The sequence below is a fragment of the Leucoraja erinacea genome, chromosome 7 (assembly GCF_028641065.1).
Source record: "Leucoraja erinacea ecotype New England chromosome 7, Leri_hhj_1, whole genome shotgun sequence".
Classification (NCBI taxonomy): domain Eukaryota; kingdom Metazoa; phylum Chordata; class Chondrichthyes; order Rajiformes; family Rajidae; genus Leucoraja; species Leucoraja erinaceus.
This window is the reverse complement of record NC_073383.1, coordinates 67,560,947-67,588,446: the sequence shown is the minus strand read 5'-3', so window position 1 is coordinate 67,588,446 and position 27,500 is coordinate 67,560,947. Positions and strand designations below refer to the sequence as shown.

The window sequence follows — 27,500 nt, the reverse complement described above, 5'->3', positions numbered from 1 at the left end:
GGTGAATGTAGCATCATCATTGATCTAATATCACTAAATAAATCTGTTGAGTATATATACACTTTAAGATGGAGATGGGTTTTTGTCACTGCCAGGCATCTGATCTCCCAAGGATACCTAAGGGGAGCATTGATATGGAAGATGCTAACTATCTTATACCCATACACTAGGATCATTATAGATACCTAAAAATTTTACCTGGATAATGGATATCCCGGTTAGGGCAACCATGGGAGCATAGAGCAGTCCCTATGGTCTAACTTCTGCCCTAAATCTATTATAAATATCAAACGGCCATGAAAATATTGAGAAAACAAGCATAATCATGGCATATATTGGATGATATCCTCATATTAGGGGAAACAAAGGAATTAGCTGTGGCAGCAGTTCTAGCTACGAAACAGCTCCCTAAGCTCTGAGGTTTATCCCACGCCCAGATAAACCAGTATTGAAGCGTTAACTACCAAGGATTATCTGGGCTTCAATAATAATTCCGTCCATATGACTGTTACTTTGCCTAGGTACTTGGGTCACTATAATCAAATCATGAATGAACCCACTGAAGCTATATCACAACTAAGGTGGTGGGTAGACATCTATTTGGCATAGTTTTCAGCCCTATTATCATCACCAATCCCAATTTGGTTATTAAAAACCGATGCCAATACTTTAGGCTGGGGAGCAACTAAACTCCATATCCAGCACAGGTAACAGATGGACCAATTCACAAACATTGTTACTACACATACCGGGCATCAACTACTTGGGATTGGTGAGCGCCTATTGGGCTAAAAAACATATGCATTTCAAATGCAGCACGTACATATGTGGTTACGGATTGATAATACTATGGTGGTGGCTTATATCAACCATATGGGGAGCATAATAATCATTGTTGTGCATCAAATTGGTCAAACAAATCTGGCAATGGTGTGTCAAAAGACATTTTAACTATCAGCTGCCTATGTCCTAGGAAGCTAGAACACAGTGGGAGACACCAGGTCACGGGGTAAATTTATGATTACATTGAATAGATGTTAAACCCAAAATATCTGCTAAAGGTATTAAGCAGTTTGAAAGCCAGATATCAATTTGGTTGCACAAGAAGGAATCACCAGTAACCTATGTATGTGACTTGGGAACCAGATTAGAGGCAGCAGCGATAGATGCCTACACGCTGGAAGGGGGAATTTCTGCTTTGCCTTCCTCCCTTCTGCCTCATCAGACGGGCACTTCGGAATACAGATGGGAGTCTCCGAGATATTGAACGTGCCCGACCGGCCTACACAGCCATGGTTCCCAGTTCATCACGACACGGTGGGCGAGTCACCTATGGATTTCCCTAGTGGACCATGGTTGCTGACTCAACCCAGTATCAGGCACAAGCCACCCATGCCAGGGAAACATCAAACTCCTGGGTGCAGGGTTTGAATAGACCTTACCAGGGACTGGGATTATCCAAGGGACCACCATGTCGGCATCCCTGCGAACAGTCACTAAAAGCTAACATGGGTAAAATACTGCCACGACGCAGGGACAACATACCGAATTATTCAACCACTGACGTATTGGAGTTCCTGGAACATCTACACCATGACCAAAAGGTGAGTTACAATGCCGTAAATACAGCATGAAGCGCCTTATCTGCTTATCTAAAACAGCATGACAGCGGAGCATGGGATCCCATCCACTGAAGGTAAACTGAAGGTAAACTTATGAAGGGCAACTATAATATAAGCCCCAAACACCCAGGTATATACCCATGTATGGGATATTGGTGTGATATTGACATATCTCAGAGAATGGCACCAGCCAGATCCCTCAGCTTGCTTAATCTATGTTTAAAAAACGCTCATGCTTATGGCTCTCGTACACGCTCACAGAGTCCGGTCACTCCATAAACTAGACTAGATACATGGTGATTACCCCGGACGCATCACGTTCATATTTAGGTCTGGTAAAATCTAACTCACAGGTATTTGGGACTAGGCGAGATTATGAGTTCGGCACGAACTAGTAGGGTCGAGATCGCCTGTGTTTTCCGTGCTGTAGTCGTTATATGGCTATATGGACCAGGAACGCCCAATTCACTGGTGGGGTTCCGGGCCTACCCACCAGAGTCCAGGTTGAGTGTGGTGACCCATCTACTACTATATATAGACACAACACACAATCTTAGAGGGAGAGTAAAGCCTATGGGTCAACCACAGTAACCCAAGACGGGGTACGAGCCAAACCACTCCAAGGTGGCTCAAACAGGTACTGAAAGCTGCCGGAATAGATAATAATACATTTAATCCCATTCCACTAGGGCAGCATTGGTATCAGCGGCTGAACGAATGGACATCCTGGTTGGCCACATTTTCAATACAGCAGGATGGTCAAGGGAACGACGTTCTGAACATTTTTTATTATAAACCGTTGATAAACCTGATTTAATTGCAGGAGAATATTACAAACTGCAATATTAATTTAAGCTCAGAGGAGCTCTTTATGTTGTTATTGTTAACAAATACCTTTCTGTTTCTTTTGAAAGCAGATCCACTGGTTGATTACGATAACACTTCCTCCCTCATAAACTTCGGCAGTGAGTGAAATAAAAACTGTTACACGGTTTGAAATCACAGACCTTTGAAGTCTTCACGGAATCACTCACGTGACTCCGAAGTAAAATAGTAGGATTAAACGAGTACTTACCAGTATGAAGTTTGATCTGTATTTTATGAGGAGTTACGGTGAGGTATTACGTGCCCGCCGCTCCCACCCTCATTATATAGATCAAACTAATAAACTGATGTCTCGTGATCTTTACTATCTTACTTCAAATATTGTGTCTCTCCTGTGATTTCACACCGCTGCTTCGAAGTATGCCGCATGCGCAGTAGAGCTGGGTTCTTCACGTAATACCTCACCGTAACTCCTCATAAAATACAGATCAAACTTCATACTGGTAAGTACTCGTTTAATCCTACTATTCAATATCCTTCTCCTTGGTGAATAGTGAAGAAAAAAAATTGTTCAATATCTCCCCCATTTCTTTTGGCTCTGCAGATAGCTGTCCACTCTGTCTCTCCAATGGACCAATTTTATCCCTTGTTATCCTTTTGCTATTAATATAGCTGTAGAAACCTTTTGGATTTACTTTCACCTTACTTGCCAAAGCAACCTCATATCTTCTTTTAGCTTTTCTAATTTATTTCATTAGATTCTTTTTACATTCCTTATACTCCTCAAGCACCTCATTTACTTCATGCTGCCTATAATTATTGTAATCTCCCTCTTTTTCCGAACAAGATGTCAAATTTCCCTTGAAAACCAGGGCTCTTTCCAATTTTTACTGTTTCCTTTCAACCGAACAGGAACATAAAGATTCTGTACTCTTAAAATTTCCCCTTTAAATGTCCTCCATTTCTCTTCTACATCTTTCCCATAAAACAAAATGTCCCAGTTCACTCCTTTTAAATCATCTCGCATCGCATCAAAGTTAGCCTTTCTCCAATCAAAAATCTCAACCCTAGGTCCAGTTCTGACCCTCTCCATAATTATATTGAAACTAATGGTATTGTGATCACTGGACCCGAAGTGCTCCCCAACGCATACCTCCGCCACCTGTCCAGTCTCATTTCCTAACAGGAGGTCCAGCACTGCCCCTCCTCTAGTAGGTACCTCTATGAGGTACCTCTAAATCAAGAGAACTGAATGAAATTTTCAGTTATTTTAGATTGAAGCATTCTGAAACAAATATAAAACATCTTACTTGGATGACCTGAATTAAAGCATATAATGAGATAATTACCTAATTGTAGTTAATGACAAAATTGACCGTTGTGATGGAAATAGTAATAAACCCCCCAGACAGAGCAGAACGCTGGCTGTTGCCAGAACCGCAGCCGTAGTTTTTCAGCTTCTGGCAACTGTGCCCGACCGACCTGCTTCAGGGAAGAATTCCCGCCCGCCTGCCCGTGTGTGTGTGACTGTTTGTGGGGCGGGCACGCACTCTCCATTCAAGCAGACGCTCTCATCTGTTTGTGGGGGCGGGTGCTCAGTGCGTGTGACGACGCACACTCCTCCCCCCCCAACAGCTTTGGTGCATGAGACGCGCACAGCATCATCTCCTCTCTCTCTCACTCCCCCCACACTCCCCCTCCACCCCTCCCCTCCCCCCTCCCAGCTCCTCCCCCCTCCCCCCCCCTCTCTCTCCCCCACCCCTCTCCTTTCACATCCCCCTCTTCCCCTCTCCTCTCCCCATCCCCCACCCCTCTCTACCCCCCCCCCCCTTCCCCCTCAACCACCTCCTTCCCCCTACCCCTGTCTCCCCCTTCACCCCCTTCACCTCCCCGCTCTCCTCCTCTCCCCCCCCATCCTCATCCCCCTCTCTCCCTTCCCCCCCCCCTCTCCTCCCCCCTACCCACTCTCTCCCCCCATCTCCACTCTCCCCATCTCTCTCTCTCCCCCCCCCCTCTCTCCCCCTCTCCCTCTCCCTTCCTCCCCCACCCTCCCCCCCCTCACCCACCTATCCTCTCCTCCTCCCCCCTCAACCCCCCTCCGCCTCTGTCTCTTGCCCTTCTGTCTCTGCCCCTCTCTCTCTGTCTCTCCCCATTCTCTCTCTGCCCCTCACTCTCTAACCCCCCCCCCCCCCTTTAGATGCGCCTGCGAGTTGGGGGGCTATGTGTCAGCAGATATTGTGGTTGTGGGGTAAAAGGAGCAATTTAATAATATTAATATAATATCAAGGTGGGTAGTTAGCGCGTGTGCGGGATGGTAGTTAATGTGTGTGACGCCACACACATGCCCCCCCCCCCCCCCCCCCCCCCCCCCCCCCCGCAACCGCACGTTGGGGGAACAGACCCAACGGGTCTGCACTTGGTCTAGTTTAGTATAAAAAATTTTAACTATGGATATACAATAACACAAAATATAGACGATTTAGATGCTCTTATGACATTGTCCAAAAAAAGAGCATTTAAATCATCTTGCGAGTGGAACACGATCGATTGGAACGTTGCAATTGCGGTGAATTTGAACCCCATATTGGCAGGAAAAACACTGCCGGTTTGTATAGGGCCCAAATAACATTTTTGCATTGTAAAATTTGATTAAAGCCATCCCAAGAAACAAGATTATATGTAAAATACACGACTTACATTTTATTTTTTCCCGTTCATGCGATCAGTCAAGTTGTCGGCGTTGAGGGCGTTAGAAGTCGTTATTTATTTTAATGTACTTATTAAATTGTCTTGCGATTAAAAAAAAGTTGGATCGATTTTTCTTCAACGGCTGGCAGCCCGAGGACGTCCGCCTCCGATAAGCAGTAGAAAACGGCCCCCCCCCCCCAAAGGCGCTAAAGTCGGGCACAAGGTCAGTGGCAGAACTGCAGCGCCGCTGAAGGAAGTTTTGTAACATCGCTACACCATGTGCCTCTTTTTAGTCTATGAACATAAAACTTTTGATGTGTAGGACTTTTTACAGCATCCTAATATATGAAATGGAAGCTTTAAAAGCTTTGAAATAAAAGTAATAATTGATTATACGAGATTAAAATCAGCAATACACTCTGATAACATTAAGGTTGATTAAAATTAAAACGTGTTACTTGAACCTCACTTGTCTAAAAGCAGAAAGAATTGGATATTTGATGAATGAGATGAGATGATAGGTCAAATCTTGATGAATTGGACTCCAAACCATAGCTCTTACCAGAGTCAGGTAAGGAAGGTTGATCTAACAGGAGGTGACTGAAAAGCTATAGGGGCTGAGGTAGTGTTTGCTATGAATGAACTCATTGGAATGTCCTGGCAAACTTTGATAGGAGGCATATCAGGAGCTTTGTCTCATGTGAAAATTGTTGAGACTATTTTGCAGTTTATATTCAGTGGTCATAAACAATCAAAATTCCACCAAATAAGTAAAATATGTCAAAAATAAAAAATAAAATTAATTCAATTGCATTAATCATTTACAAATCATCTGAAAATAAATTTAAAAAAACACATTTCTTTCCTTTTTTTCCAGGTTGAGAAAAGACATTGAAATGAGCGGGTTTCTGATCCTAAGGCAAAACAATATGGCTCAATATCTTTAGGTGCACACAATTTCAACTTTTTGTGCAAAATGGTTATTGTTTGACACATAAGAACAGGAATGGGGTTATTGTTTGACACATAAGAACAGGATATGGGGAGAAGGCAGGAACGGGGTACTGATTGGGGATGATCAGCCATGATCACATTGAATGGCGGTGCTGGCTCGAAGGGCCGAGTGGCCTACTCCTGCACCTATTGTCTATTGAAAGCTGCCATAGTTTAGTTTAGTTTATTATTGTTACATGTACCCAGATACAGTGACAATATTTTGTTTGCGTGCTATCAGGTCCAGAAAAAAAGAAAAAGAATAAGGTATGGCATCAGCATTGGATCTTCTGGGAGACTTCTATTCCCCCATTTTCATTATTCACCATGGTGGATCTTTGAAATACATGTGATACGTTGTTGGAATTCTAACACTTTATAGGATGTGGCTTGGACGTAATTTTAATTTCTCCTTTCCTGAATTTTATAACAATGTGACAGTGATTGCATTCTGCAGCTATCCCAGATTTATGGATGCAGAAAGGCAAAGAAAATTAGTTCTGCATGTAGAAAAAAGCAATTAAAATGTTATTATAGAAATAACTATCAAAATCACCTGACTATCAATTTCTTATTTGTGTCAGAAATAAATTCTTGGCTTTTGCAGGGAAGGGGATCTACCTATGTACCAAATTCCTTGATTTTTCTAGCTAATCTCTCGGATTTTGACACCATTCCTGAATTTCAATATGACCGATGCCACAAGATCTAAAACAACTCTGCCTACCTAGTATGGTTGTTCAATTATTTTGACTCATTGCTGCACTAGAATTCAGTTTCCTTAAATTATTTTTCAAGTATAAGCACGTACCTGCCAACAAAGCCCAGCACGTCATCATAACTATCATATATTTCAAGGTAGTCAGACAAGCAGGAAGGGTCATCTTCTACATCAAATTCCAGAAAACGTATATGAACACGTTGCTTGTATTTTATTCGGATGTGCCAGTAACAGATCTGTTGATGTTCATATTCATTTGGGTAGTCTGGAGAAGTGATAATACGCTCTGGATCTGTTAGAACACCACCACATTGTTTTGCTGAAATGGGGAAAACGCAATCAAAAGAATTATAAGCAATAAAGTTGAGAAAAAAAATTCTGTGTAAGTTATATAAAGAAATTAAAAAGCCAGGAGTGAAATTCAGTTTTTATTCACTCTGAGATGAATATCTAAATCTCCACTGCCTATTGCAGAGCACTAGTTTGTGATTGTCCAGACTACTAACATTGTTGAGTCAGTCTTTACCAGAAAAATTATGTTGCTCTATAATTGTATTTGTAGTAATCATTTCTAAATAAGTTGGCTCAAATCTCCTTTCAGTTTCATATGTAACTACAGTATGTGTTAGTTACATAGTTCAGGTGAACAAAACTATGGTCTTGGTACTCAATCACATGACAATAGTAGAACGATAGTTTATCTAGACGTATCTAGCATCTATCTATATGTAGTTGAATTTATAGTTGTTAAATTTTAGTTTAGTTAAAGTTTAGTTTAGTGGTACAGTGTGGAAACAGGCCCTTTGGCCCACTGAGTCCACACCGACCAGCGATCATCCATACACTAGTTCTATCCTACACACTAGGCACAATTTGCAGAAGCCAATTAGCTTGCAGACATCTTTGGACTGTGGGGAGAAACTGGAGCACCCAGAGAAAACCCACAAGGTCACAGGGGATTATGCAAAGTCTGTACAGACTGCACCAGTAGTCGGGATCGAACTCAGGTCTCTGGCACTGTGAGGCAGCAACTCTACCGCTGTGCCACAGTGCCACCCTTGGGGAAATCAAATATAACATAGCTGTATTGAACACACCATTTGGATTATAGCAGTAAGCATCCCATTGTTCACTTTTGTTAACTCGATATCCATAGTCAATGATACCAGTTTTTCCATGTCCGCAGTTGGGTCCAGGTTTTACTATTGGGTAACCGACCTTTCCTCGAGCAAGCCATCCAGCTGCACACACGTGAAACCCTGCATATAAAGTAAAGAGGTGTTAACCTGCTCTGTGTGAGATATTTAAACAGCATAAAGACATGAGAGACTGCAGATGCTGGAATTTGGAGCAAACTGCTCGTGGAACTCAGCACGTCAAACAGCATCTGTGGCGGGGGAAGGGAGAGGAATTGTTGATGTTTTGGGGTGAGACTCTGCATCAGTCCTGAGTTCTTCCAACAGATGGTTTATTACTTAGAAAGCGTGTTTGAACCAGATTGGATATTAAGGGTTTGGAAAGTCTTAATCATAGTCACGGCAGCAATTTTCAAGATTGATTGCAGTTTTGCTTTGATCCTGTGAATAAAGTAAGAGCTTCACTTCACCAGAGTAACATATTCTGCATATCATGGCACTGGTTCATAATAAGCAACATATCACCCATGATAGTCAAACAGGTAAAGTACAAACAGCTAAACAATGATCTTGAGCATTTCTGTTTGCTTGGTTTATGTACTGCACTCAGGCTCAAGTCAAGTTAATGGACATCCTGTTTTATATTCATACCAAATCATTTACACTGACTTGAACAGACTTTTGAAGAAGGATCCCAGCCAAAAATGTCACGTATCCCTGTACTCTAGAGATGCTTTCTGACCCGCAGAGATACTCTAGTCTGGTGCCTTCACACCCACGCTGGTTTTGCATACAGCCTGTCACCACTGGCGACTTGCCAGCAACCTCACGAGAAGGCCCAGCCACAAGAGCTCAATAACAACTCCAAGGTCAGACGCACTAATTGGCCTTATCTGCACATGGGTTACAATTGGTGAGAATGCAGGTAAGAGGGGCTTCTGGAATAAACGTGGCACAAGGTGTCTGGCTCAGCTAAGTGTCGTTTGTTCTTTGCTTTCTGTCGTGGGATTCAGTTGATCCTACACTAGCACTGAAGAAGGGTCTCAACCCTAAATGTCACCCATTCCTTCTGTCCAGAGATGCTGCCTGTCCCGCTGAGTTACTCCAGCATTTTGTGTCTACCTCTAACACTTTATGTCTTTTTTTGTAAACCAGCATCTGAAATTCTTTGTATCTCAATTATTTACATTTGGTTGCTTTTATACTATTGCACTAAAATGAAGCTTATTATTTCTCACCTCATTAAAACTTGATTTTTTAAAAATAAAACATATAATTTAAGCTAATAATGCTTTTCAAAGACAGAAAGCTCCAACGTGAACTTTTAGACTTGTTGCCTCCTATTGCCATCATAGAACACTGCCAATTGTTTTTGTTTCAAAAGAGACACGAGAGACTGCAGGTGCTGGAATCCTGTCCAAAAAAAACAAACTGCTGGAGGAACTCAGCAGATCAAGGGTCCTTAATGTCTCGACCCAAAATGTCATCTGTCCATTTCCCTCCACAGATGCTGCCTTACCCGCTGAGTGCATCCATGAGATTTTTTAAATTCAAATAAATGGATTGTGAAAGAAGTGGAACAAGAAAAGGATCAATGAAAATGTAGCAGAGCAAAAAAAAAAAAGATAAGGCATAAAGAGGGAACAAATACAGATTGATCCTTACACTTAAAAATTAAAAATTAAAAATCGACCTTCTGGAAATTCTCAACAGATTTGACTGTATTTGTGGGAAGATAAACTAAGTTGACATTTCAGGACAAAGAGCCTTCATGAGAGCTATCTCAGCTGTCCTTGCAGTGCAGATGGAAGCCACCTAACATCAGGTCTTCACGATGAACCTCCACTGGGGCACACGCTGAGATGTGGGAAGGTGGTTCCATAAGATACACTGGTGAGCCCTGTCCCGGAATCCCTGAGCTTGTAATGAGGGTGGGCTAAGCCAGAACACATCTGTGGAGAAGGGGCCTGTCCCAAAGCATCGTCTGTCCGTTCTGATCACACATATTGCACGTATACTGCATAATCTGCTGAGTTCCTGCAGCACTTTGGTTTTTGCCCACTTAGGATATGATTGTACAACATACATGAGGCCAGCTTGCTGAATGCCCTTCTTTGTCCTATATTCTTAAAGAGAAGACTATTTTAAATATTGTTGGCATGATCTCAAGCAGCCAATTGTGTGTACTCCAAAGCGTGCAGAAATAAAACTCAGCAACCAAACATTCTTGGAACTTTACATTTACTTTCTAATAGAGACCACAATGGTTCTGCAACATAATTGCTCTGTTGCAAGACAAATCCTAGTCCTAGTCCTACCTTGTGGGAATGGTTGTTTTGAGACGTTTTAAAATATCGTTTTCCATCCCTGACTGAAAACTAACTGGAGGAATATTATTGTGTAAACAATAGACATCATTGGCTACCATGAATAAGGTAGCACCCAAAGGGGACGAGTGTTGCTAAAGATTGGGGTCAAAACAATTGAACAAAATTTGCAGGGTTACAAGGAGTAAGAAATAGGCCAAAAAACAAACTGCTAGAGTGAACTCAGTTGGTTCAGCATCATTTATGATGGCAAAGTCGAAGTTAGGGGTCAAGTCTCTGCGGCAAGGTAGAGAGCGGAAAGGGGAGATAGCTAGTGTGGAATGGCAAGGGAAGGGGTGAGGTAGGAGCTGGCAGGTGACAGGTGGATCCAGGTGAAGACGGGGTTAATGGGCAGATGGAGCTAGGTGGGGGAAGGATGGGTGGAGTCAATGTTAGAGGGTGGCTGACAACAAAAGGCTGCCGATTATTGAATCTGATAAGAAAGCAAGTTGATGAGTGGAAAAGAGAGGGAGAGTGGAAAGATGGAAATAACAGAGGACTCAGAATGTTGAGTGCGTGGTGGATAGGCAGATGGAACAAGATGAGGAAGGGGTTAGAAACTGGGTTAAGGGGTGGGAGGGAGGTCTGTGTTTTGAAAGAAGGTTGTGTGTGAGAGATCCTGGGTGAATCAGTTGAATAGGGAGAGGAACATAATAGGCAGTTTAAGTTGCCGTTCCCCTAGTTTGTGTTTGGCTTCACCTTGGCAGTGGAAGAGGCTGAGGCCAGACAGGTTGGTGTGGGAACTGGATGGAGAAACTGGGAGCTCAGGATGGTCATTGTGGATGGAGTGCAGGGGTTCGGCAAAGCAGTTGCCTCGACTCTGCTTAGTCCCGCCGACAGAGAGAAGGCCATAAAGAGAGCAATAGATGAATTCAGTTTCAGTTTAGTTTATTGTCATTGTCATAGCAAGGTACAGTAAAAAGCTTTCATTTGACAATGAACTAAACTGAAACTGAGGTTGGAGAAGCTGTATGTGAATCCCCGCCTTATCTGGAAGGGCTGTTTAGGCCCCTGAATGGTGGTGATAGAGGTGTTGTAGGAACAGGTATTTCCTCTTCCTTGGTTGCAAAGGAAAGCTCCTGGGGATGAATAGGGATGGGTGGGGAGGAATGATGACCATGAGTCAAGGAGGGAGTGGTCCTTGCAGAAAGCAGAAAGGGCTAATAGGAAAAAATGTGACTGGTGGTAAGATTACATTGTAGATGGTGGAAATGATGAAGAATGTGGCTAAATTGATTAGATTTTAAACCTAGCATGGACTTGGTAGGTTGAATAGCTGATTTCCTCACCTATAGTTTCTTACAACTATATTTCCATGTGGTAGCCCATGGCCAAAGTGATGTGACCAATTAACAGATAGTAGAGGTGCCAAAAAAATCCTAGCCTTTGATTTTCACACTCCATTGATCTAGAATAAAAGGCCTTTAGACCAAAGTAAGAGACAACCTTTTTAGGTCCACCAATTCTTTAATTGCCTAATACTGGTCCCCCACCTATTTTCTGGCACCCTTGGTTCCAGGCCTTTGTCCTAATGTCCATTTTGTAGGATCAACGGTCTCAGTAGGCCGACATACTGGCCTTCAAAGTCAGCCTTGGTTATCGCCTATGGAAACGGATGTGCCGGTGCCAGCCGAGCTGGAGTTCCAGAGCCCTGGCCGCAGGTGGCAAATTTATCCCATTGATCGGCTGTACAAGCCAGCTATGGGAATGGATCTGCCAGCTCTAGCCAGACCCTGGCCGCAAGGGGATAATTCGACCTGCTGATTGGCGCCAAAATCCCAATGAGGTTGAGATTGGCCGCTTCACCCGGCCTAGACGTCACATTTTCGGGGGGCATTCTGAGGGGGATTTCAAGTGTGCTCATGTAATTTTGTCCAGATTAAAGGCAGTGGAAAAACCACCAGTTGCCGGATAATCGGTGGTGGACCTATACCTACAAACACACAGTTTTTGACAGTCCCACCTTCCCGGGGATTAACCTCGTGAACCAATGCTACACTCCCTCAATAGCAAGAATGTCCTTCCTCAAATTTGGAGTCCAAATATTGCACACAATATTCCAGGCGTGGTCTCACCAAGGCCCTGTACAACTGCAGAAGGACCTCTTTGCTCCTATATTCAACTCCCCTTGTTATGAGGGCTAACAAGCCATTAGCTTTCTTCACTGCCTGCTGTACCTACGTTCAGTGACTGATGAACCGGGACTGGTGACCAGGTGTAGAAGAGGTTCGTGGGAATCGGCCAAGTAAGATTAAACATATTATCTCTTGTCTAGGAATGTGTTGAAGGGTGGATGGTAAATGAAAACATGAAATAGTAGACAGAGATAAGGAAGCTTGTTTCTCTCTGCAGTGTGTTACAGTAGACCATCCGCTAGTAACGTAGATACATTGCAGTAAATGGGGGGCTTGTAATTGGTTCAGAGAGGGGGTGGTGGCGCAGTCCGCCTAAAAGATGAGATAAAATAATGTTAAGATGCCCTTGTATTGTGTTTGACTTGTATTAACCATCTGTTGTTGGATACGATTGACATAAACAAAAAGTGTGTTATGACTAATGAAATCATTGGTAACCATGTAGTAGATAGTATAGTTGTATCTAACACAAAACAAAAGTTGTTTACTGCACAGTATAATTGTCGGCTCATTCTGCTGTGAAGTCAGAGAACTGGTGAGCAGTTTACTGCGGCCATCTCTCCATGATATTATGCAATAAAGTCTCTTGAAGCAAAGCTGCAAAGTCTCTGCTTTTCATTTTCGTTTAATTTCCCTCTAAATTCATTTCTTTCACACTTAGTTTCATTGTTCAATCTTAACCTGGTAATGCACCTTTGACAATTAATCCAGATGTTTTATAAACAAAGGTGAAGAAACGGTAGAATTTGAAATTGCTCCTTGGAATAGGGAATGCAATTTGATAGAGTTGTGTTTCAAAATCATGAATGGTTTTGGTAACATAAATACCATAAATGTCCTTAAAAAAATCATGAAGATATCACAGAATAAGATAGAATACACTATATACTGTGTTTATTGCTACTGATATGGGCTGGCTTTCTTGATAATTGTATCCGGTGTTGGAAAATTTGGTATTCTAAGTACACAGATTTAAAATGATTTGTTTAAAAAAAAAAGGCAGATTATGAATGCAATGAATTTAGACCTGAACAGATGATAGAAGTAGATTTTAGATTTAGAAAAATGGTTAAAAACAAACTTGTAATACATATCTATGAACAAGTGAGTGAGATTAATTAGATAGTTCTACTGGGGAGATCACACAGTTGTGCTTCCTTCTATACTATATATTTCTAGTATTCAGAGGGAATTGAATAAAGAATCAATAGTGCAATTAAAACATTAAATGGATCCATTTTAATTGTTATTCTACATTTATCTTTTAAATGCATTTAAAAAACTCCCATTTATATCCTTCAATGACAATTCAAAGTTAATGCTTTTGCTTGAAGATGCATACAAGAGGAACTAACATAAAAATTCTTTAGATGTGTTGGCTTTTATCCAAAAGGGAAATTAAATCCAATAGCCTAACCCACAATAGAACTATTGGGAAGAAAACCAAACAAATGATATCTGTTTAATAAAGATATTTCCTTCAGAATAATTTAACAATGTTTGAATTGAAGCCATGAGTAAAGTAATATTTGTTAACTATTTTGTGTCAAATTGTTACGGAGCAGGGATCCCACACCATTTCCCCTCCAATGCACTTGGTCTCAGCTACTTTATCTTAAAATATATCTTTGCTGCAATCTATTTGGTGTGAGATGACCCGATGGAACATTAGTCAAAGATAAAGTAAAGATTAGTCAAAAGGTGGAATGGTGGTGTGGCGGTAGAGTTCCTGCCTTACAGCTCCAGAGACCTGGTTTTGATCCCGAATACGAGTGCTATCTGTATGGAGTTTGTACCTCCTCCCCATGACTTGCGTGCATTTTCTCCGGAAAGCTCCAGTTTCCTCCCACACTCCAAAGACATACAGGTTTGTAGGTTAATTGTCTTGGCATCAATGTAAATTGTCCCTAGTGTTTGTAGGATAGTGTTAGTATGCAGGAACAGCTGGTCGGCACGGACAATGTTTCCGTGCGGTATCTCTGAACTAAACTAAAAAAATAATGGAAATGGTGCAATTCCTGACCCGAAATGTGGTTAAAGAAGTCAATTATGGTAGGCGGCGCGACTCTCGTCAGCAGCGGCCTCTGCAGCCCATCTGCGTTTTTATTATTTTTTGTCTATGTTTTTATGTAGTTTTTGTTATTTTTTGTTGGGGGTGTGTGTGTGGGGGGTGGGAGGGAGGGGGTAACTTTTAATCTCTCCCTGCACGGGAGACCCGACCTTTTCTTTGCTCACACCTTCTCACCTTTTCCCTTCCCTCCCTTTCCTCTTTTTCCATTTTTTTCCTTTGGTGATGTGGGGGGGGAATAAATCTGGAAGAGAGAAGGGGCAAGTGATAGATGGGTACAAGTGAGGGAGGGGGAGGCAGAGAGGGTAAGGGGGAAACCAGGGCAAGGTCATTGTCTAACCACTTGGAAGCATTCTCCATGGAAAAACCTAGCTCCAGTAGTTCACCCAATGTTGTACAGTCAGTGAATAAGTGGGTGGACAAGCTGCAGCCACATGACAAAAAGTTCCGTTTAGTTTATTGTCGCATGTACCGAGGCAGGGGCGGAAAACCCGGGGGGGGCAGAGGGGACACGTCCCTCCCATGTTTTGAGAGGTGGGGGACATCCTCCCCAGGTTTTTGTGATCCCGATTTTAAAATCTCCGCTTTTAGCGCTGGATTAAGCCTCTGAAGCCTCGCGCGTGTGTGAGTGTGCGCGTGCGCACGTGGACACCAAAAAATTGTGTCCCCCGTCCTCTCCATGTTTTCATAGAGAGTTCCGCTTCAACACGGCGATCCCCGGTAAGGCATCGCCCGTTCCGCGACGGTAAATCAGTGCTGCGCCGCTGCTGAAGTCTGGTCGGTCTCCGGCAGGAAAGACCGTGCCAATCCAGATGGTAGTCCTCGAGAGGGAGGGGGGGTGAAGACGTGACTCGGAGAATATTCGCATCCTCGACCAGCAAGTGACTGAGAAAGGGTTTCCCCCTTACCCTCCCCACCTCCCCCACATAAAAGGACTAAGAAACCTCCAAAAACATATTTTAAACAGACTAAAAATAACAAAAAGACGAAAAAACAGACAGACTGTAAGCAGATGCTGCCATCATACGGCACCCCTGGTGTTTCCCAATATTGTTCCCGATGAGCGACAGCTGGAGGCTTTCATCAAAACAAATATTTTACATAATGTAATATTATCAATAATGTTTAACGTTTGAAACAGCTGGAAGGTCTAATAATTGATCAAAATTTAATCGGTGGTAATTAAGACATTGACATTTTTGAAAAACAACGAGTAGACATAGAAAGTCGCCTGGAACAGATTTGCAAAAGTTAGAAGACAGTGCGATACTTTTTGGATTCTCTCATGGAAAGTTTAAGCACCTCTGTATTGTCATTTCCAAACAAATTGGTTGGCAATGTGTGAACAATTAAAGCGGCATGAAATTGGGACTTCAACTCTTACGTTCCTCGTCTAATTTTCTGAAGCAAACTTCTGAAGCAAAGGCATAAATCCAATAAAATGTAAAAAATATCAGGGAAGTTGAGGGCAAGAAACTGTTTCCAATAAAGAAATGACCAAACAGTATAAATAGACCTACGAACTGTGGCAATTCACAATGACTGGCAGGGCTTTTATCCCCTAAATTTGCTGGACATCTTGTTCATTAAACTTAGACTGATGGCCTTAACACATGTTTATTTTCCTAGCACATATCCTGGGCATTGTATTCTCCATAAAATAAGGGAACAGCTTTTTACAATTATAACACCAGATATTGATGCTTATGTCGGCAGTAATTTCGCGGAATTCCGGTGTTACTTGGCATATATTTTTGGCTAAACATCTGTTGTTGGAAGCTATAGTACTATTCTAAGAATTAGTCCTGTGTCAGATGGTCATTACCGTTGTAAATGCATCAATCCAAACAGCCAGATAAATGTAATTAGACATGCAGCCAATGTATCAAGACAAAGTCATTTCCAGATGATGTGTGGTCGAAAACAATAAAAAAGAAAGACTTAGACTGCAGGAAGATTTAGATGGCTTGGTTAGTTGATTGGAAAAGTGCCAAATGAAGCCCTTGCAGAGAATAGTGAAGTCATACATTTAGGGGAGGTTTCAACAAAGCAAAGGAATGCAGATTAAATGGAAGGTTATTGACAAGTGTAGATGAATCAAGGGAGCTTGTAATATGTGATTTTCAGATCCATAAACGTTCTCAGCAAATATGTGATTCTCAGATCCAGTTGTTAAAAACAAATATTAGGATGCTTTTCATTATTTGCAAATACATGAAATTTAAGAACTCGCTCTGGTAATATGCATATTGCAAGTCTGGTACATTTCTAGCCATAACATTACAAGAAATATATAATTTAGCTGGGAACTGTGGGGTTATTTAGAGATACAGTGTTGAAACAGGCCCCTCAGTCCACCGAGTCCACACTGACTATTCATCACCTTTTCACACTAGTTCTGTTATCCGACTTTCTCATCCACTCTGTACACACACGGGGCAATTTACATCAGCCATTTAACCTACAAAACCCACTTGTCTTTGGGACATGGATGGAAACCGGTGTAGCTGGAGGAAACCCACGCAGTCACGGGGAGAACATGCAAACTCCACACAGACAACACACAAGGTCAGGATCAAACCCAGCTGTGGATTAATTAATTTAGAATAAGCATCATGTTATTGGAGTGATATTCCATCTCACGAGTCAAAGAGTGTACACATTTTTCCCTACCTATTTTCTGGGCTGCCATTAACTGATTGTATGTTGCAAGGTTGCCACCTTCATGGTTGCAAAGCACTTTAGCGTCTCTCAAAGTAAGCTGGTATCTTCCTTTGCGTGATTCTCGGTGATAAACACCAGCGGCTTGTTCTGCAAGTACATGAACAATTATTGTTAGTTACTGCCAGTTCTTCCAATCCACTTTAATTGTTATGACATTGAAAAGGCAAGTCTTCCAATTAGGATTTAATTCAATTTTAGATACATTTGACCTATCGTTATGTGAAGCAGTGAAAAATCTCACTGTTCCAAATACTTTCATTAAAATAGAAAGCTACAGAAATGGAGGACAAAGTTAAGCTAAAAGCTATGATAATTTTTTCAAACCTATTTTAGGGATCTGCGCCTTGCCAACAAAGGCCAGTATTCATTTATTGCCAATCCTAATTGCCCTTGAGACAGTAGCAATGAGCAACTGCCTTCAAACAATGCAGTCCTTCACGTACAGTTATTCCCACAGTGATGTTGGATAAATTCCAGGATTAGTTCCAACAACACTGCTGGATCAGTTATAGTTTTTAATTTTACTTTAACAGATACAGCATGGAAATAGGCCCTTTGGCCTAGCGAGTCAATGCCGACCCGTACATTAGTCCTATTCTACACCCTAGAAACAATTTACAGAAGCCAATTAACCTACAAACCTGCATGTCTTTGGAATGTGAGAGGAGACCGGAGCACCCAGAGAAAACCAACGTGGCCACATGGAGAACGTGCAAACTCCGTACAGACAGCACACGTAGTCAGGATCGAAACCAGGTCTCTGGCGTTGTAAGGTAGCCACTCTACCCAGTGTCGCCCAGTTATATTTGTTTCCAGTTCAGAATGGTGTGCAGCTTGGAGGGAAACCTAGAGGTAGTGGTGTCCCCAGGCACTTGCTATCCTTGCCTTTCTAGGTGGTGGAGGTGATGGATTTATGAGACATAATTTGAGCAGCCCGTGTGGGTGACTACAGTATATTTTGTAGAGGGTACACACTGCAGCTGCGCTATATAATTGGTGGTGGAAATGAATATGAGCAAGGGGTGCCAGTCAGGTGGGCCACTTTGACATGGATGGCGTTGAGGATTTTGAGAGTTGTTGGTGCTGCACTCATCTGGAGAAGTGAAGAGTTTTCCATCACTCTCCTGACCTATCCTTTGTGTGGTGGAAAGCCCATATGGTGTCATGAACTGAGTCACTCACCACAAAATAAGCAGCCTCTGAGTTGCTCTTGAGGAAGTCATTTATGTTGATGTAGCAGTTGAGTTTCTGGTCAACGGTGACACCCAGCATGCTGATGGTGGGTGGCAAAAGCATTGGATGTCAAGGGAGGTTTATACTCTTTCATCTTGGTGATGGTCATGCAAATTTGTAATGCCAGTGTTGGTTTTCCTGAACATTGCTTCATGTTGAGAAGTGAATGGACCTGAATATTGTGCAATCATTAGCAAATATGCCGATTTTAACCGTCTAAGGAAGGAAAGATCATAGATGAAGCAGGTGAAGATAGTTGGGCCTTGGATACTGCATTTAGACTTTACTTTACTTTAGAGATACAGTGTGGTGGCAGGCCCTTCAGCCCACTGATCACCAACCAGCGATCACCCCATACTCTAGCACAATCCTACACACTAGGGACAATTTACAATTTTTATCGAAGCCAAGTAACCTACAAACATGTACGTCTTTGGAGTGCTGGAGGAAATTGATGCACCTGGAGAAAACCCACCCGGTCACAAGAAGAACGTACAAACTCCATACAAACAGCACCCATAGTCAGGATTGAACCCAGGTCTCCGGCACTATAGGGCAGCAACTCTACCGCTGTTCCACTGTGCTACCCCTGCCCTGAAGAACTCTTATAATGGTGTGGGGTCATTGATTAGCAGGGGTGATTGATTAGATTATTATACTTTAAACTATTATAAAATAAATGGGCAGGAAGGGATTGATTTCTTTACCATAACCTTTTATATATTTTTTTACAAAATTATTTCTTCATGCTGAAAATCACTCTCATCTCTAATTGATGGAAACATGATTAAAATATGTTTATTTAAAAAAAAAAAAAATTTCTTCTCTGTGAAAGATAAAATCGAAACCTCCACCTATTCAATAGCAGTTACTGTAAAAACATCTTCTGGCGTGCAATAAAATCTATAATATTCAAAAGTTGCAGCTGAAAAAGTACATTTGTGAGGACAACATCTGACATAACACAACTACACCATTTTTCACCCACCAGTTCTACAGACAGTAGTATATTCACAACTCAAGAAAGGAACTCATTAAACATACTAAGTGCTGGTGTAATTCAGAGATCAGGCAGCATCTCTGGAGGACATGGATAGGTGACATTTTGGATCGGGACCCTTCGTCAGACGTCCTGACCCGAAATGTCGTCTATCCATGTACACCAGAGATGCTTCATAACTCGTTGAGTTACTCCAGCACTTTGTGCTTTTTCTGGTTAACCAGCATCTGAAATTCCTTGTGTCTTGAGGATTATTCGATAAGGTATATACTGGTGTAATATGGGTTATTGTGTTGGATTTCTTTGTATAAATACATTTGCACATAGATAGGAACATCTTTACTAATATAGGCAGGACAATAATCATGTGCCCCAAGGCAGAGTTCTCTGATTCCTGGATTCACCAAAGCAAAAATAAAACTGATATCTGTATTCACACAGTGAATGGGTCGATCAGTTACAGTATATCAGGAGTTCAATAATGTACATTTTCTAGCTTCAGGTTGGACATTTATAGATTTTACAAATTCAAGGTGATGTTTCACATACGTAAAATCATGTTTTTGTGTTAAATATTTATCTACTTCTCTTTTAAATCTGGGATAGGAATAGTTGTAATTTCTAAGCATCATCATGAGCGTGGGGTTATTGATATTCATTCTACTATCACCATCTCCTTCCCTCCCACCCACCTCCTCCAGCCTCTGTCTCCAGAGTCATACACCCATATGATGCTGTTCATTATAAATTAATTCCACACTTGGCCAAAATACTTAAATTACAAATGCTTGGTAATTTCTCTCATTAATCTTAAATCAAATATCAAATATAGATGCAACAAATAGCTTGGTATATGAAATCCAATCATATATACCTTTATAATATATATGTTGTATAGTTTGTTCAGACTTTGAAATACCCAAATATTTCATTCCAAAACTACAGAATCTGAACAGTTTGAACTTTTGTATCAAACAAGCAAATACATGGTATTAAAAAATAAATTTTAGTCACAGAATCCCGAGAGAAAATAGTTTGTATTTTTTTTAATATGAAAGTAATAAAAAACACAAAAGAACAATTGTGGTCTTACCTAACCAAATTGAATTGTGCAGAACTCCATCTTTCATCCCCCAGTTCACTGTCTCATGCCACAGTAAAATAAAGAAAAAGACCAACAGAGACATGGCTACAGTTGTACTTCTAGGCTTAGAGTTGTTCGTATAAATGGTATTGCTGTAAGAGATAAAGTAGATATAGCTGCCAGTTGACCATGCTGTGTTTTAACATCTGGTTACCAGATGTTTTTTACTTCCTAACTGCATAATGGCTCTGAGGTCATTGCGGTTTCTGAAATTCCATTTGCTGTTACTAGACAACATGCGAATCACTGCTCATTGTAAGTTGGGTTTTTTTCTCCACAACGTCATATAGCTAATTTCTCTCGCATTTTAGTTAACTTCTGGATTTGGGAACCAGAAAATCAATCAAAATTGTGTCCTTGTTAAAGTACGGAAAATATTTTTTTTCAGATGGTTTTTGAGTTCTCTAATTACAGCCGTGTATTCTGGAGGGGGTCCTGATTATGCCAGGACACTTGGCTGTTTCTAATACTATATTTGGGCACTGGCCAAAGGATTTTGTTTTGAAAAACTATCACATTGTTAAAACTGAAATCACCTGGAAGAGGATGGTTATCCTCGGCCTGTTTATTCTGACCAAGATAGACAAAGACAGGATAACTATACAAACTCAATTGAAATCAAAAGAATGCTGAAAGTACTTTGTAACCAGATTACATACTGGCTAAACATATAGATGAGCACTTCACTCAAATCATTTTTACTGGATCACAAGTATGTTTTATGTTTCCATTACTTTAGTTTAGTTTAGTTTAGTTTAGAGATACAGAGTGGAAACAGGCCCTTCGGCCCACTGTTTCCCTGCTGACTAGTGATTACCCCGTACACTAGCACGCAATCCTACACACTAGGGACAATTTACCTACTAAGCCAATTAACCTACAAACCTGGAACTCTTTGGAGTGTGGGAGGAAACCGCAGCACCCGAAGAAAACCCACGCAGTCACAGGGAGAAAATGCAAACTCCATACAGACAGCACTCGTGGTCAGGATCAAACCTGGATCTCTGGCATTATAAGGCAGCAACTCTACCACTGAGCCACTGTGCCAGCCTTGAATTAATGTTTATTTCAAAGTGCAAATAATATCTTGCTTGAAGAGCTTGCAAAGCTGGGAAAATCTTTGGATGGTTATCCCTGGAAGTTAACTATTATCTTTCGTCCTTGAGGAGATCTCCAACATCTAATCTTTCTTAGACTGAGATAACAACAATGGACCATATTGATGCCTCCATTGACTAACTAGATTTGATTTGTTTAATTAAAGGAACAAAAGAAATATAACCTTCAGAAATTGAATGCAAATGCTGGAAATTTAAAATGAAAACAGAGAAGTTATGGACAGTAGCAGAAGGTAGACAAAAATGTTGAAGAAACTCAGCGGGTGCAGCAGCATCTATGGAGCGACGGAAATAGGCAACGTTTTGGGCCAAAACCCTTCTTCAGACTCTAGACAGTATCAGTCTTTGTTTTGGATCTTTTCATTGGAAATGGAAGAGTTAGATATGAATAGTTTTCAAGTAAATGCAGGGTCATGGGAAAATAGCAAAAGTGTGAGAATGGAACACAGGACTTAATACTTGACATTCTTGTGCCCATAGGGGATCTCCATCCTAAACAATAGCCCACGGGACTTCTCGTAGGTCTGGTGCTGTTATGTTTGATGTTTGGAGCAATTTTATTTGGGCCAAAGGTTTGTCTCCATGCTGAATGACTCCATGACTCAATGACTGTCGGATCGCTGTAGAAATTTTGGTGGATGGGTCTCTTTCATGCCATCTCATTGCTTCCTCCTTTGGACTGTTGTGAAAGCTCTTACTTCCTCCCATTCCTCTCCAGAGCAAACGGATTGCAAACAAAATACTCACAGCCAACCACATAATTTGTGCTCTCATCACATAAAGAGAGAGTGGGTCTACAGCAATATTTTGTGAGGAAAGGTTCGGACAATCTATTATGGAAAGGAATTGGAAAAAATATTTGCAAAGATGTAATAAAGCATTCCAGAAATCTGATTTATATTCCCTTCAGACCTTGCAAATCAGATGCAGATTTATGCCAAATCTTCCCAGATGCTTACGAATGTAAATACATTGATGTCGTTTCTTGATCACCAGATCATTGTGAAGGAACCAGGTAAGGCAGCTGGTGATATGGAAACCTAGGAACTGGAAGCTGTTGGCCATCTCTGCGGCAGCTCCGTTGATGAGGACAGAGTTGTGTTTATCCTCTCGCCTCCTTTGGCCAATGACCAACTCTTTTGTTCTGCTGATGTTTGGGCTAGGTTATTGTCCTGGCACCAAGACAAAAGGTTCTCAGTCTCTCTCCTGTACTTTGTCTCATCTTTATTGTAAATCCGGCGTAAAACAGTGGTATCATCAGCAAACGTAAAGATCAAGTTGGCACTTGGCTACACAATCAACCTTAATTAGTAAATGTGCAATGGAAGCTGACCATGTCATTGTGCACCATTTACACTCCTCAACATGGACGTTTCTACAATTGAACCAATTTGATTTCAAGGAGATTTTTTCTTTAATTAATAGTAATGATTGTGAGCAAAATGTTAGGTGGTGTTTTATGTGAGCAATAGAGACCCATTTATGTGGGGACCAGAAATGTAATCATACTAATTACTGCTGATATTAGCATTAACATTATCTCCTCTGCCAAAATGTTTTGATGCAAAATTGTATCAAGGGAGCATCAACATTGCATCAGAGTAATAACATGATAAAAACACATTTCCTGAAGGTACCCTACATTTGCTTCGATATCCATTGCACAATGTCTTTGCATCCAAGACTGACTAATTAGCATTGACACTCAAATACATCATTATTCATGAGTTCTTGAATTGCCATGTTGATCAGAGGTGTTTTAGCACTAGTGTCTGGAGTCATATTGAAAAAATAGCTCTCCATATTTTATATCTACATTTGAAATAGAGGTTTCAGAGCCCCCAAAATTCAAAATAAAGAGGTAACAAATAAGATTACAAATGGAAATAGGATGCCTTAATTTCAGAACGCATGGGTAAGGATTGCTTGATGATGATGTAAAGCTGTAAAAACTAATACCAGAGGTTGATTTCAATTCTACAACCTGATTTAATTTAATAGAGGGAGTACAGAGAAGGTTCACCAGACTGATTCCTGGGATGGCAGGACTTTCATATGAAGAAAGACTGGATAGACTCGGCTTGTACTCGCTAGAATTTAGAAGATTGACGGGGGATCTTATAGAAACTTACAAAATTCTTAAGGGGTTGGACAGGCTAGATACAGGAAGATTGTTTCCGATGTTGGGGATGTCCAGAACAAGGGGTCACAGTTTAAGGATAAGGGGGAAATCTTTTAGGACCGAGATGAGAAAAACATTTTTCACACAGAGAGTGGTGAATCTGTGGAATTCTCTGCCACAGAAGGTAGTTGAGGCCAGTTCATTGGCTATATTTAAGAGGGAGATAGATGTGGCCCTTGTGGCTAAAGGGATCAGGGGGTATGGAGAGAAGGCAGGTACAGGATACTGAGTTGGATGATCAGCCATGATCATATTAAATGGCGGTGCAGGCTCGAAAGGCCGAAGGGCCTATTCCCGCACCTATTTTCTATGTTTCTATGTTTCTCACATAATATGGCAGTACATTTATAAAAAATACTTGGAGATACTGGTGGACTGCACTTTGATCTGATAATGTGGTTTATGAGATATAGGCCAAATGCTGGCAATTGGGACTAGCCCAGAATGCCAACTCGGTTGGCATGGACAAATCAGGCTGAATGGCCTGTTTCGATACTGCATAGCATGATCATTCCACGATTCCATGTCACTGGTAGGAATTGAAAAATATCCAAATAAACTATGCTCAGCAAAGTCACATTTTGTCCCATTCTGCCTGTGATGGACATTTTAAACTCAAAACATCAATCAGATCTTTTAAACATTTGGCATCAGGCAGTGGACAAAATTGAGAAGGCTTCATTACCCACCTCAGATTGCTCTAATGACAGTACTGGGCTCTTTCATTGATCTACTGCAACTGTCACTTTGACAGGGCTCCCATGTTGATGAGAGATTAGGGATTTCAGGAATTTACTTGATCAGCACCAAGGGAATAGTGGCATGCTAAATTCAGCAGGGTATTTTGGTTTAGATGTTATGGTGTTCTTGCAGTGGCTTTGCTGCTGTTGTCTGCCTTGCTTCAAGTCACAGGACCATGTGGTGTTCTTAACATCAGTTGTGCTGATACATTAGCATGTATTGTGCATTGGGCAGGCATACTGTTAGTGGTGGCAAGGAGTAGATGTGAAGTATAGTGGCAGGAGTATTTTTCAGGAAATCCGCCTCCAATGGCAATTCGGGTGGATTTGTAGTTGCACCCATTGAGCACGACAAAAAAAACCTTGCAATTACATTATACTATTAATTTAGTTTAGTTTAGTCTAGTTTAGAGATACAGTGTGGGAACCAGCCCTACGGCCCACCGAGTCCACACAGCTCAGCAATCACCCCTACACTAATTCTATCCTACTCACTTGGGGCAATTTACACAAGCCAATTAATCTACGAACCTGCATGTCTTTGGGATGTGAAAGGAAATTGGAGAACCTGGGGAAAACCCACACGGTCACAAGGAGCTCTGTACAGACAAACCTGGAATTCTGGCGCTGTAAGGCAGCAATTACCACTGTGTCCCTGTGCCTGTGTAGAATGATAACTAAGAACGCCGTCCAGGTATTTTATCATTCAAGTCGCATTTAATTATATTTAGGCAATTGACCATAAACCTTGCCAAAAAGATAGATTTTAAGGACGGCCCTAATAAGATAATGAAGGAAGAGAGTTTCTGAATAAGCGAGTTCGGTATCTCGATAAACGCAAGGGATCATGGGATTTATCAAAGGCCACTAGGGATTTAAAAAAAAGCAAACGCAGCGCTGTATAAACTGTGAGTACATTTTTGGTCTGGGTATTTGTCTTTTTTGAATCTTATAGTGGTTATGGCTGACCCAAATTACGACGATGTGACACTGGATGATTTTCCGCTTTGATCTTCCGATTTTCGCTTTGAAGCATTTTTTAAGAGGACAGGGGGATGAAAGAGACGGGACGAAAATACAAACTCGCTGCTCTTGCTTACCCTACATCGTAAATGAAGAAGCCTGTGCTACCGACTGCTGGTGAAGAGAAACGTCGTCATGCTGATCAATGCAAGGAACTCTTGAAATGTGAAGAATAAATTCTTCCCGATCCCATGAGCAAACTGAAAGATGGGTGGCTTGGAGAATCGAAAGCACTAAACTGCTGGCCTCCCACATCCATCGTCCAGCTGTCAAATCATCTTGCCAGTTATGGTGAGGTTAAACAGCCAGCTACTTTACTGGTCTCACCTGCTTAGCGACTATAAAGAAGGCAAGGTCTATAGCTATTTTGATGCTAATCAGGAGACTCCTGACTACGTGTTGTACTACACAACTTTACTTACACCTGTACATGCAGAACTCATTCAGAAGTCAACAAACGTGCATACAGCCCGTGGCTGTGGACTAGTATGGTAAGAGGTGAAAAACCCACAAATACTTTTCATATTATTTATTGATGGTTTTAGAATTCATACATTTCATTTCATTCTCCCCCCCCCCAAACAAAAACAATAAAAAATGGTTGTTATTCATCACCACGATCCCACTCACCGAAGCATAAAGCAATAAAATAACCAAAATCGTTGTAGTTTTGTACAAATTAACCATAAATACACCTAGTTAATAGTTTTTAAAGCAGTATTTTCTTACCTCGAAGAAGCAAAACTGGAAAATACGTATGAAACGCAGGTCCGTACACACACAGTAGCTCAGCTGCCGAGAATTGTTATCCTGAATGGCCCATGACCTGGGCTTGGACAGTTGTAATACTGAACTCGTTTGTTACAACCTACAGTATGAGCAGAAGGCACAGCCAATAATGTTAGTGATTCAAATTGCAAGAGGCCTTGATGCCAGAGGCCAGAACACAAGATTCTTTGAGAGATTAGAGCTGGAAAAAAGTTACAGAATGAAGGAACAATACCACCATTCATTCTTGCTAATTGTCTGGTAAATGTACATTATAAAGTCTTAACATTATTCATGAAGTGTGATGCCAGATTTGTCCACAATCGCCTACTGAAATGTAATGAATAGTCTACAAGGTTCTAGTTTTTATATTTTACTCTTGTATCCATAATATCTCACATATTTTAATCGCCTTACTAGCTTAATGGATTTGTGTGTATGGATACGAAAGTAATACGAACATTGGAACAAACATAAGCTATTCAGCCATTTGAACCTATTCAGTCATTCAGTTTGATCACAGCTAATCTATAATCTAGCCCCATTTATCTGCCTTTTCCCCAGAACCTTTAATACTTTTAATTATTATGACTGTATCAACCACAGAATCTGCCCTGACCCACCTGGACAGCAATAACACCTACATCAGGCTGCTGTTCATTGACTTCAGCTCTGCCTTTAACACCGTCATCCTCGCCAGCTTGATCACCAAACTCAGTGGACTTGGCATCTCCACCTCCCTCTGCAACTGGACACTGGACTTCCTCACTAACAGACCACAGTCTGTTAGGGTCAATAACCTCACCTCCTCCACTATAACACTGAACACCGGAGTGCCACAGGGCTATGTGCTCAGCCCTCTCCTCTACCCACGACTGCATCCCAAAGTACGGATCCAACGCCATTATTAAGTTTGCTGACGATACCACGGTAGTAGGACTGATCAGCGACAACGATGAGTCAGCCTACAGGGATGAGATCCAGCACCTGACAGCCTGGTGTGCCAACAATAAC

General features: G+C 41.4%; 1 protein-coding gene across 1 annotated transcript in view; it reads right to left on the bottom strand.

Annotated features, from left to right (window-relative positions):
* The window catches only part of tnfaip6 (tumor necrosis factor, alpha-induced protein 6), a 33,373-nt gene extending 6,804 nt beyond the window's left edge, over positions 1 to 26,569 (bottom strand). Inside the window, exons 1-5 of the mRNA XM_055638715.1 lie at positions 26,448 to 26,569; positions 20,605 to 20,747; positions 17,228 to 17,365; positions 7,947 to 8,108; positions 6,940 to 7,168 (exon numbers count right to left, since the gene is read on the bottom strand). Of these exons, the coding sequence (XP_055494690.1) occupies positions 6,940 to 7,168; positions 7,947 to 8,108; positions 17,228 to 17,365; positions 20,605 to 20,698 (623 nt within the window). The 5' untranslated portion in view covers positions 20,699 to 20,747; positions 26,448 to 26,569. The remainder of the gene's footprint in view (positions 1 to 6,939; positions 7,169 to 7,946; positions 8,109 to 17,227; positions 17,366 to 20,604; positions 20,748 to 26,447) is intronic.
* Between the last annotated feature and the right edge of the window lie 931 nt (positions 26,570 to 27,500).